General features: G+C 47.3%; 1 protein-coding gene across 1 annotated transcript; it reads right to left on the bottom strand.

Moving 5' to 3' along the window:
• Window positions 1-1,929: 1,929 nt before the first annotated feature.
• tlr7 (toll-like receptor 7) lies at window positions 1,930-6,654 on the bottom strand. Its single transcript, XM_059649999.1, has 2 exons — window positions 6,637-6,654; window positions 1,930-5,124 (listed from the first exon to the last, which is right to left on the bottom strand). Exons 1-2 carry the CDS (start codon window positions 6,652-6,654, stop codon window positions 1,930-1,932), a joined length of 3,213 nt encoding a protein of 1,070 aa, XP_059505982.1.
• Between the last annotated feature and the right edge of the window lie 4,248 nt (window positions 6,655-10,902).

The following is a 10,902-nucleotide window of genomic DNA, read 5'->3' as shown; positions in this document are numbered from 1 at the left end:
GCAAAGCGGTCCCCAAGCCTCCGCTTGGTTTCCCCAATGTAGAGAAAGCCGCACCGGGTACAGTGGATGCAGTATATCACATTGGCAGATGTGCAGGTGAACCTCTGCTTAATGTGGAATGTCATCTTGGGGCCTGGGATGGGGGTGAGGGAGGAGGTGTGGGGACAAGTGTAGCATTTCCTGCGGTTGCAGGGGAAGGTGCCGGGTGTGGTGGGGTTGGAGGGCAGTGTGGAGCGAACAAGGGAGTCACGGAGAGAGTGGTCTCTCCGGAAAGCAGACACTTAACTTCGGTAGTGGGAAAAATGCTTGAATCGATCATTAAGGAAGAAATAGCAAGACATTTGGATATAAATTGTTCCATTGGGAGCACCCAGCATAGGTTCATGAAGGGTAGGTCATGTTTAACTAATTTGGTGAAATTCTTTGAGGACATTACTTGCATGGTGGACAGTGGGGAACCTGTGGATGTAATGTATCTGGATTTCCAGAAGGCGTTTGACAAGGTACCACGCCACAGGAGATAAAGTTGCATGGTATTACAGGTAATATATTGGCATCGATAGAGGCTCGGTTGACGAGTAGAAAACAAAGAGTAGGGGTAAATGGGTGTTTTTCTGGTTGACGGTCAGTGGCTAGTGGTGTGCTCAGGGATCAGGAATCAGTGTTGGGATCGCAATTGTTTACAATTTACATAGATGATTTGGAGTTGGGGACTAAGTGTGGTGTGTCAAAATTTACGGTTGACACTAAGGTGAGTGGTAGAGCAAAGTGTGCAGGAGACACTGAAAGTCTGCACAGGATATAGATAGTCTAAATGAGTGGGCAAAGGTCTGGCAGATGGAGTACAATGTTAAGTCTGACGTCATCCATTTTGGTAGGAATAACAGGAAAATAGACTATGTTTTAAATGGTAAAAAGTTGCAGCATGCTGCTGTGCAGAGGAATTTGAGTGTCCTTGCGCATGAATCGCTAAAAGTAGGATTGCAGGTGCAGCAGGTAATTAAAAAGGCAAATGGAATTTTGTCTGCCATTGCTACAGGGATAGAGTTTAAAAACGGGGAGGCTATGCTGCAGCTGTACAGGGTCCTGGTGAGGCCACACCTGGAGTACTGTATGCAATTTTGGTCTCCTTACTTGAGAAGAGATATACTAGCACTGGAGGAGGTGCAGAGTAGATTCATTTGGTTGATTCCAAAGTTGAGAGGGTTGGATTATGAGGAGAGACTGAGTAGACTGGGATTATACTCATTGGAATTCAAAAGAATGAGAGGAGATCTTATAGAAACATATTAGGTTTGAAGGGAATAGATAAGGTGGAGGTTGGGAGGTTGTTTCCACTAGCAGGTGAAACTAGGACTAGACGGCATTGCCTCAAAATAAAGGGAAACAGATGTAGGACTAAGGTCAGGAGAAAATTCTTCACCCAAAGGATTGTGAATCTGTGCAATTCCCTGCCCAGTGACGCGGTTGAAGCTACCTCGCTGAACGTTTTTAAGGCAAGGCTAGATAAATTTTTGAACAGTAAAGGAATTAAGGGTTATATTGAGTGGGCGAGTAAGTGGAGCTTAGTCTCAAAAAGATCAGCCATGATCTCATTAAATGGCAGGACAGGCTCGAGGGGCCAAATGGCCTACTCCTGCTCCTAGTTCTTATGTAAGTGTTGGACCACAACATGAAAAATTGATGAATGTTTATTGACTGGCACGGATACAATGGGCTTAAAGGGTCTCTTTCCACGCGGTTAAAACTATATTGTGTACTCGGTAGCTCATAACCAGGTGTGTTGACAGTGAAATATAACCTCTCATGTATTCAGTGTGTGTTTTATAGCCATTTTAAATATAGTGAGTGTTTATCAGGTATAGTTTTAGACATCTGAGGTTTACAGCAGACGTTGGTTCATGTGGCACACTCACACTTGCAGGCAAGCTAGACAATTTCGTTGAAGAGTTTGCCATGCTGTAGGCGGCTGTCAGCGGTCAGGGTGTTCCTCAGGCGCTGCCAGAAGAGGGGCTGGGCGCGGGGATTGCGGGGCCACTCGAGCACCGAGTGGCGGCTCAGCCTCTTCTTCAGCCGCAGGTAGCGAGAGCGCTGCCAAACCTTGTCCAGCAAGACCAGCACGATCACGTCTAGCTTCTCATCCAGCAGCCGCTGGTACGCCATGTGGAAGGCGGTGCGGAACTGCCCGGTAGCAATGTAAGGCCGGGTTAGGATGAAGACGGTCTTCCTGCTGCGGTGGATACTGTGCGAGAGGTTCTCCAAGATCAAGCGGCCCGGCACCCAGTCCCTTTCCTCCAGGCACAGGCAAAGGCGCCTGTCGCCTGTCTCCTCCAAGTGGGTGATCAGCTCCTTCAGGACCCAGTCGGTGACCAGTGAGTCGCGGGTGTCGTAGGCCACGAAGGCTGCGTAAGGGGTGCTCGCGGACGGCGACGAGGGCAGGCGCCGGTAGCCCCGCAGCTTGGCGCCGCACAGGTGGTAGGCATAGCGGGCATGCCAAGAGAGACGATGGGCTGCCAGTGACACGAAGAGCAGCAAAATGGTGAGGCCGGCGGTGGCGGCGTGCAGGCCGGCGCCGAGCGAGTCCAGCTCGCACGCGCGCCGGTCCAGGCTCAGCACGCTGCGGCCCAGGTGCACCCGCGGTGACGCACACGTCACGCCGGTGGCCAGGCGTGGCACGTGCACGCTGGTGCGGTTGAACCACCAGGCCAACCAGGAGGCGGCGTCACAGCTGCACGCGAACGGGTTGCCATCTAGCCGCAGCACGCGCAGCCCCGCCCACGACCCCTTCCCCGCCTCTTCCAACGGTCGAGGCGGCGGCAGGCTCGACGCGTCGATCGTCCGCAGGCGGTTCTTGCTCAGGTCGAGCTCCCTGAGCGAGGCAGCGCCGCGCAGGAAATAGCGCCCCAGGTGGGTGATGCGGTTGTCGGCCAGCACCAGGCAGCGGAGGCCGGCCGTGCAGTCAGCGAGCGACCTGGGCACGCAGCTCAGCTGGTTCCTGCCCAGGTCAAGCAGGCGCAGCGAGTTGAGGTGCTGCAGGCCCTTCCAGTGAAAGGAGCGCAGTTGGTTGGCGGCCAGCACCAGCTCCTCCAGCTGTGGCGGCAGATGCTCAAAGACGGGCAGTGGCACGAAGCTGAGAAAATTGGACGACAGGTCAAGGCGAGTCAGGTTATCGAGGCCCCTGAAGAGGCGCAGGTAGCGGTCGGTGCCGTCCCTCCACATGTAGTCCAGGCGGTTACCGCGGAACTCCAGCACCTGGAGCGACCGGCTGCTCAGCACCGTGTCGGCCGATGAGTGGATGGCGTTCCCGTTCAGGAAGAGCTTGGACAGTGCCGTCAGATTCTGGATGAAGCCCAGGCGGTGGGTCAGCCCCTCCATCTCAAAGTAGTGGCTGTTGTGGCTGAGGTCGAGCACCCGCAGCTTCTTGAGCTCCTGGAAGGCTGTCTCATACAGCAGGTCGATGCGGTTGTTGGACAGGTCGAGGTAGAGAAGGTCTGGCAGGTGCTGAAACTCGCTGCCATTGAGGGTCTGGCTGAGGGCGTTGCCAGACAGGTTGAGGCACCGCAGGGAGGAAAGGCCTTCGAAGAGCGTAGGCCCCACGAAAAAAATGTTGTTCCTGCTCAGGTCCAAGGTGGAGCCGTAGCGACTGCACCCGGTCTGGCGGGATGGCACAAACGGGTAGCTGGCCTCCTTCTCCGCCTTGAACTTGCAGCTCCGGCCATAGCCGTCATAGCGGAAGTAATGTATCTGATCGGACCAGCCGTAAAAGGCGCCAGCCGCCTGGCTAGGTTCATTGGACCCACACCAGGCACCCAATGGCTCGCCAGAGGATGGCGAGATTTTGTTCTCCGACAGGTCGAGTACTTTCATACCCTGGAACATGTTGAAGATCTGCAGATTGGCCACTTTGATGAAGTTGGTGCCCAGGTCCAAGAACTTGAGGTTCCTGAGCTTCCCCAGTGGCTTCAGATACTCGTCCTTCAGACTTTTGAAAACATAGCCCCTGATTCTTAAACTTTGGAGAGACTTGAGCTTGGAAAAGTTCTGGGAAAGATTCAGATACTTTGCATACAGCTTTAGCTCGTAGTTAAAGGACAGATCAATTACCTCTAGTTTGGTCAGATATTTCAGAAAAGCAGCATTGCCGATTTCCTTTAACAGAAAATTCTCGGACAAGTCCAGCATTTGCAGGTTGGAAGTGTTTTTGAACCAAGAACTAGATACTGCTGAGAGCGAATTGCTTTGCAAACGCAGAACTTTTAATTTATTTAGTGTTTGGAAAGCATTAGGGTGTATTTGGATATAACTTGGAGACTGGCATGGCTGGCAAGGGTATGGAGCATTGTAGCAGCGGGGACAGTTGCCACTCAAATCTAGGATCTCCAGCTCGGGCAGCTCAGCAAAGTCCTTCTCATTGATTTTCTTGATCATGTTATTGTACAGAAGAAGCAGCTTTAAACTAGATGGCAGTTTTCCAGGTACATAGGTCAAGTTGTTGTCTTTGAGCGACAGGATGGTGAGGTTGCTAAGACCGTAGAAAGCATCTTGTTCAATCTGGTAGGAGGTGTTGCAGGGGTTGCGATAGTAGCAGTTCTGACCTAGATAAATGGCCTCCAGGTTTGACATCACTGAAAGGTTTGCTTTAGTCAGGACAAAGATGCTGTTGGCTTCTAGACTCAGCATTGTCAGAGTATGGGGCAAGCCTTCAGGCAGCTCGTTTAGTTGGTTCCCATCCAAGTAGAGTGATCTCAAGGCTGGCAAGGAAGAGAAGGCCCCTTTTTGTACCCTCAAGGGCTTAGTGCACACTCTGTCTTTGGGACCAAGTCTGACAGGCACACAGTTACACCTTAAGTCAATCTCAGTGAGGTTACTTAATCCAGAAAAAGACGTGCTATGTACTTCAAGGATGTGATTAATAGTCAGGCTGATGTTGGTGGCATTTGAGGGAAAGCCAGTTGGTACATGTGTAAGTTCACGTTCACTGCAGTCCACAACCACTGCAGGGCCATTTTTTGTCACGTCACAAGGGAGACTTTTTGGAAACCATATGTTAGCAGTTGATTTTGAAACTGAGGTAAATAGAAAGAGGACATGAATCAGCAGGACAGGTGCACTGTTCACAACTACCTAAAAAGGAAAGAAAACAATGATTTAAGAAACTGGCACATCTTAAAGTTTGCATAAAATTTCACTGAAAGGACAATTTTGACAACCAAAGAGCTGTTGTAACCTCCCATCACCCTTTGACTCTGCAGGCTCAGTTTTACTCAATGTCACAAATAACTCACTCTTTCAAATCAAAGTCAATGGATCAGGTACTTAAATTTAACTGCAGCATATAAAGAGTCATGACCCAAAATGAATTTCAGATAAAAGCAAAATACTGAAACAAACAGACAGGATACTGGAAACACTCAGGAGGTCTGGCAGCATCTATGCAGAGAGGAGAACAGTTAACTTATTGAGTCTGGTATGATTTCCTAAGAACTCAAAAAATTAAGTTTGAAAGGAGGCACAGGATAATTTTTAACAATATTTTTCATGGATGTGACAATCACTAGGAAGGTCACCATTTGTTGCTGAACCAAACTGTCTAGGAACTGAATGTATGGTTATTTTAGAGGACATTAAAATTCAACAATGTTGTGGATTTAGAGTCTCATATAGATCAGCCAACTGGTAAGGGAAGCAGGTTTCCTTCCTTAAAGGATGATAGTGGAAACCCAGCTGTTTCTCTCAACAATCGATAGTAAGGAACTTACAATTCCGGGTCTTTATTACAATGAATTTACATTCCACCAGCTGCCTTCGGGTTTGAATTCATGCCCTCAAGGCATTAGGCTGGAGTACAGTGATAATACTAGAATGTCATCACCTCCCTTGGAAATTGAGTTGCACGAATATTAGGCAGAATTTGGTAAGAAAATTGAGTTGTTTGCAAGGGTAGGCTAAATGTACTTTGGCTCGAAGGCTTTACCTTTCCCGTAATATTTTGATGTTACAATGTAAGGAAGTTTCTTCAAGAAGAATATGCTGACCTATATATCTCTCAGTAACACTGTTCACATGCAGTACGGCCTGAAGACCACCAGTGCTCACTTTGGTTTGGATGCTTAAGGTTTTCAATAAGATTTGAATTGTTCAGTGTGAAAAATATGATTGCTTTGTGTGGATCTTTTGAAATTTCAGTTCACTGAAGTAGATCTGAATGAATAAAGTTTTTCATTTTACTTGATATGAATTCTAGAACAATGGTGTTTTTCATCTCGAAATAAGGACATTCAAGAGCTTTCCAAGCTATTCAGCCATTTGGAACACAAACTGCACGTAAAATTCTTCCTGACTTCATTCACAACCCTGAACTTTGTCATCTTGTTTGATTGTGTTATTTCATCATGGAATAAGTTATTGTGGGGATGGTAGCATTGTGATTAATGTTACCGTGCTATTAATTCAGAAGCTCTGACTGAGTCTCCAAGGTGTTCAGATCCCACCACAGCAGCTGGGGAGTATACATTTAATTAATAACTATTGAATGAAAGATGTCCTATCTTCACTCTAAAAATACTCTTCATTCTTTTCTGTGACACTATGAGGTCAATGAATGTTGCCTAAAATGAAAAGTGCAGGAGAACTTACCAGGATTAGTACTGTCATAGCACCTATAAGGAAGAGACAACCCCAGTGAGGTTACAGTTCAAGACTTGATTGAAACAGTGGAGGTGATATACAAAATAGACAGGGATAATTAATCTCTGAAATCGTGGATCAGAACAAAGTTTCGCAGTTCTGTCATATCCAGTTGAGACCGGAGGAGGACAAATAACAAGATCAAAAGCTTGACAAGCGCATCACATTTTTCCAAGATGACAGCGCCAGCAAGGTAGACAGATTTCAGACTCCTCGGCCTTTCCACTCCAGGTCAGTGGCCTCCTGTCTTTTCTCCTTATTCTTTTTCTTCATCTTTCTGTCAGTGGCAGCAGAGAAAGTGACATGATGGAGGAAGCATCTGGTGTGGGATTCTCGACGAGGCAGCAGTGGCCCAGTCTGGCATCAAAGCCGGGGACTCAGATCAATATTACATGACTTTTTGTAACTTATTTTCACGTTTCAGTTTCTGCTTGTAAACCGGAAGGATGAGCATGGCTTTATGGTCTTATTTTCCAAAGCGCAGATGGAGCTTGGAATGGTGGGCATCTCTGGCTGCGAAGCAGTGGACAAAGGTGCTTTGGCCTCTGTTGGGACATGTTGACAGTATTTTGGTAGCACTCGGTAGCACACTGAAGTTTGGCCTGGTCAAAGTCACCAACTATGATGAACAAGGCTTTGGGGTATATTGTTTCAAGGCTACTTAAAGTGGTGGATATTTCATCATGTGCATTCTTACACTTTCGCATGGGGTGAGATGTAAACTCCAATAAGGCTGCAGAAGTTTAATCCCCCAGCAGGTCATAGGGATGGCACTTTCCCATTAGATATTCTAGGTCTAGGGAGCAGTAACTCACCGGAGTTGTCACGTCTGAGCACCAACCGGTGTTGATTAGGAGGCAGTCCCTTCTACCCCTTGCTCTGCCGAAGGACACATCCATCTGATGAATTGAGAAACCCTTAGGTTGTAAGACACAGTCAGGTCTATGTAAACTGGGGCACACAGCAGCCTTTTGATTCCCTTTGATAGGTGAGTCTAACTTTTAAGATTATCCGGCTTGGTTTCAGCAGCTTGTACATTTGCCAGGAATATGCTGGGGAGGGCAGACTTGAAACTGCACTGTTTCAGTCTCATCTGCAGGCCAATGTTTCCTGGGTAAGTGGCAGCTTCTGGTCAGGCTGGGGAGTTAGTGTAGGTCGTCTGCCATTCCAAAAGGCATGTGGATGCATCCAATGGGGTCTTGGATACTGGTCACTACCTCAGGCACTCTGGAGGGTCTTATTCGCTGAGTGGTTGGGCCTCAATGTCGAGTCTTAAACTGACTGGGGAACTGCAAGGAGGCACATTAAAGTATTCCCTATTCCAAGTTTACTATCCATTTTCCAGTGAACTACAAACATAATAACTAGCAACAAAGTTGGTTCTAACCCACAAAAATGGTGCATGTTTGTGGGGGTAACATCGTGGGAAGCGAGGGGATTTGGGCTGCAGTCAGTGCCAGGGAAGAATGGTATGCACTATGGAGATGGCTGAGAGCAGTGGCTGTGAGTGGACTCAGCCCATTTGAAGAGCGGTGTACTCACGTGGAAGCTTACTGAAGTCATGGAGAATGGTTGTGATGGGACTCGGTCTGAAGGTCACACCAGGGAAGAACAGTACTCCAACACAGTCCACGAGGGAGCAACCAATGCAAAGAGTGTTCACTGAGATGACTCAGGCTATGAATAGCTACTAGACTTGAGGGGCAAGAAAAGTTCCAACCAGTGAGAAAACAAATGGGCTGTTCAGAGGACTGGGACCCTTTGGTGAAGAGACAGTTGGATTTTATACATCAAACATGTTAATGCATACCTAAAGGTGAACAAAGTGGCTGAAGACATCATGGTACTGGTTTTCTTGAATACAAGAAAGAGGAAGAAGAAGGCTTCTGTTAGGATGAGAATGCTCAGTTAGGGCGCTTGAGAGCTACGAGGTGGCCAGGAAAGACCTAAACAGAGAGCTCAGTATAGCCAGGAGGAGACATGAGAAGTTGTTGGCGGATAGGATCAGGGTAAACCCTAAGGCTTTCTATAGGTATTTAAGGAATAAAAGAATGACGAAAGTAAGATTAGGGCCAATCAAGGATAGTAGTGGTAAGTTGTGAGTGGAGTCAGATGAGATAGGGGAAGTGCTAAATGAATATTTTTCAACAGTATTCACTCTAGAAAACGACAATGTTGTCAAGGAGAATGCTGAGATACAGGCTACTAGACTAGGTGACATTGAGGTTCACAAGCAAGAGGTATTAGAAATCCTACAGAGTGTGAAGATAGATAAGTCCCCTGGGCCAGATGGGATTTATCCTCGGATCCTCTGGGAAGCCAGGGAGGAGATTGCCGAGGCCTTGGCATTGATCTTTAACTCATCATTGTCTACAGGAATAGTGCCAGATGACTGGAGGATAGCAAATGTGGTTCCCCTGTTCAAGAAGGGGATTAGAGACAACCCTGGTAATTATAGACCAGTGAGCCTTACCTCAGTTGTTGGTAAAGTGTTGAAAAGATTATAAGGGATAGGATTTATAATCATCTAGAAAAGAATAAATTGATTAGGGATAGTCAGCACGGTTTTGTAAAGGGAAGGTTGTGCCTCACAAACCTTATTGAGTTCTTTGAGAAGGTGACCAAACAGGTAGATGAGATAAACCAGTTGATGTGGTGTATATAGATTTCAGCAAGGCTTTCGATAAAGTTCCCCACAATAGGCTATTGTACAAAATGCGGAGGAATGGAATTGTGGGAGATATAGCAGTTTGGATCGGAAATTGGCTTGCTGAAAGAAGACAGAGGGTGGTAGTTGATGGGAAATGTTCATCCTGGAGACCAGTTACTAGTGGTGTACCGCAAGGGTCGGTGTTGGGTCCACTGCAGTTTGTCATTTTTGTAAATGACCTGGATGAGGGCTTAGAAGGATGGGTTAGTGAATTTGCAGACGACACTAAGGTCGGTGGAGTTGCGGACAGTGACAAAGACTGCTGTAGGTTGCAGAGAGACATACATAAGCTGCAGAGCTGGGCTGAGAGGTGGCAAATGCAGTTTAATGCAGACAAGTGTGAGGTGATGCACTTTGGTAGGAGTAACCGGAAGGCAAAGTACTGGGCTAATGGTAAGATTCTTAGCAGTGTAGATGAGCAGAGAGATCTTGGTGTCCATGTACACAGATCATTGAAAGTTGCCACCCAGGTTGACAGGGCTGTTAAGAAGGCATAATAATAAAATGTGAGGCTGGATGAACACAGCAGGCCAAGCAGCATCTCAGGAGCACAAAAGCTGACGTTTCGGGCCTAGACCCTTCATCTCCAAGATAATAAAATGTGAGGCTGGAAATTTCCTGTTCTTCATCCCCTGAGAAAAAGAACAGGAAATCACATCACCAACCCAAGGAAACCTCACCAGATAAATAGAAAGCGGGACATAACACCAGCGCTTCGTTGGAGGCTCACTGATGATGTTACCTAGAATGGTGACGAAACGTCTGAAAATTAACCTTCCAGCTCAGCGAGCAAACTCACATCCAGGATATTATGATTTCAGAGGGTTCCTCCAAGATGCTTAGTGGGGCCGTTTGGTTTGAGGTCTCTGACAGGAAGCCATCCAACAGTAGCTACTAACAAGGAGGTACCCAGATTTCAAGGCAGCTTTGAAATTACTACCTTGATGATGTTGGCTGCCAGAGAAGCAATACAATTGAGTGACGACAACCAGATGCATAAAGTAGCGGATACTCAGCAGAGTGTGGTACCAACCACAAAGAGTCAACATGCTGGATTTGAGCAGTCCAGTGCTGCAGTTGTAAGTAAATGGGCCAAATTGCTTGAAAATGCCAGGTACAACTCCAACCAGAGGAGGGGTGTCTGAAGGAGACAGTTTAGAGGGCAAAGCATAAGGTACATGACTCTGGTGAGGGAGTAGACTGGGAGTCAGGCAGGTCTGCAGAAGAAGCAGGAGGCCTGGAGAAGGAGGAGGCCTAGAGTATCAGAGTTTTGGTTAAACACCCTATTGGTACAGGGTGAAGCTGATTAATTTAGAAAATGCCCAGGAACAGAGGACAAGGCACTAAAGATAGAAGTGGAAATGGGTGCAGCAGCATCTCTGATTCCTGAGTCAATACATGGGGAAAATAAAAGGCACTGGCATTGAGGTTTGTCAGGGTTACACTACGGATATACACAGAACAAATGGCACTGAGGGGAATGTGCTGGCAAAAGTAAAGCTAAG

This window comes from Stegostoma tigrinum, chromosome 12 (assembly GCF_030684315.1).
Source record: "Stegostoma tigrinum isolate sSteTig4 chromosome 12, sSteTig4.hap1, whole genome shotgun sequence".
Taxonomy (NCBI): Eukaryota; Metazoa; Chordata; class Chondrichthyes; order Orectolobiformes; family Stegostomatidae; genus Stegostoma; species Stegostoma tigrinum.
Note: the sequence above shows the minus strand (reverse complement) of the source record. Positions and strands in the feature narration are given on the sequence as shown.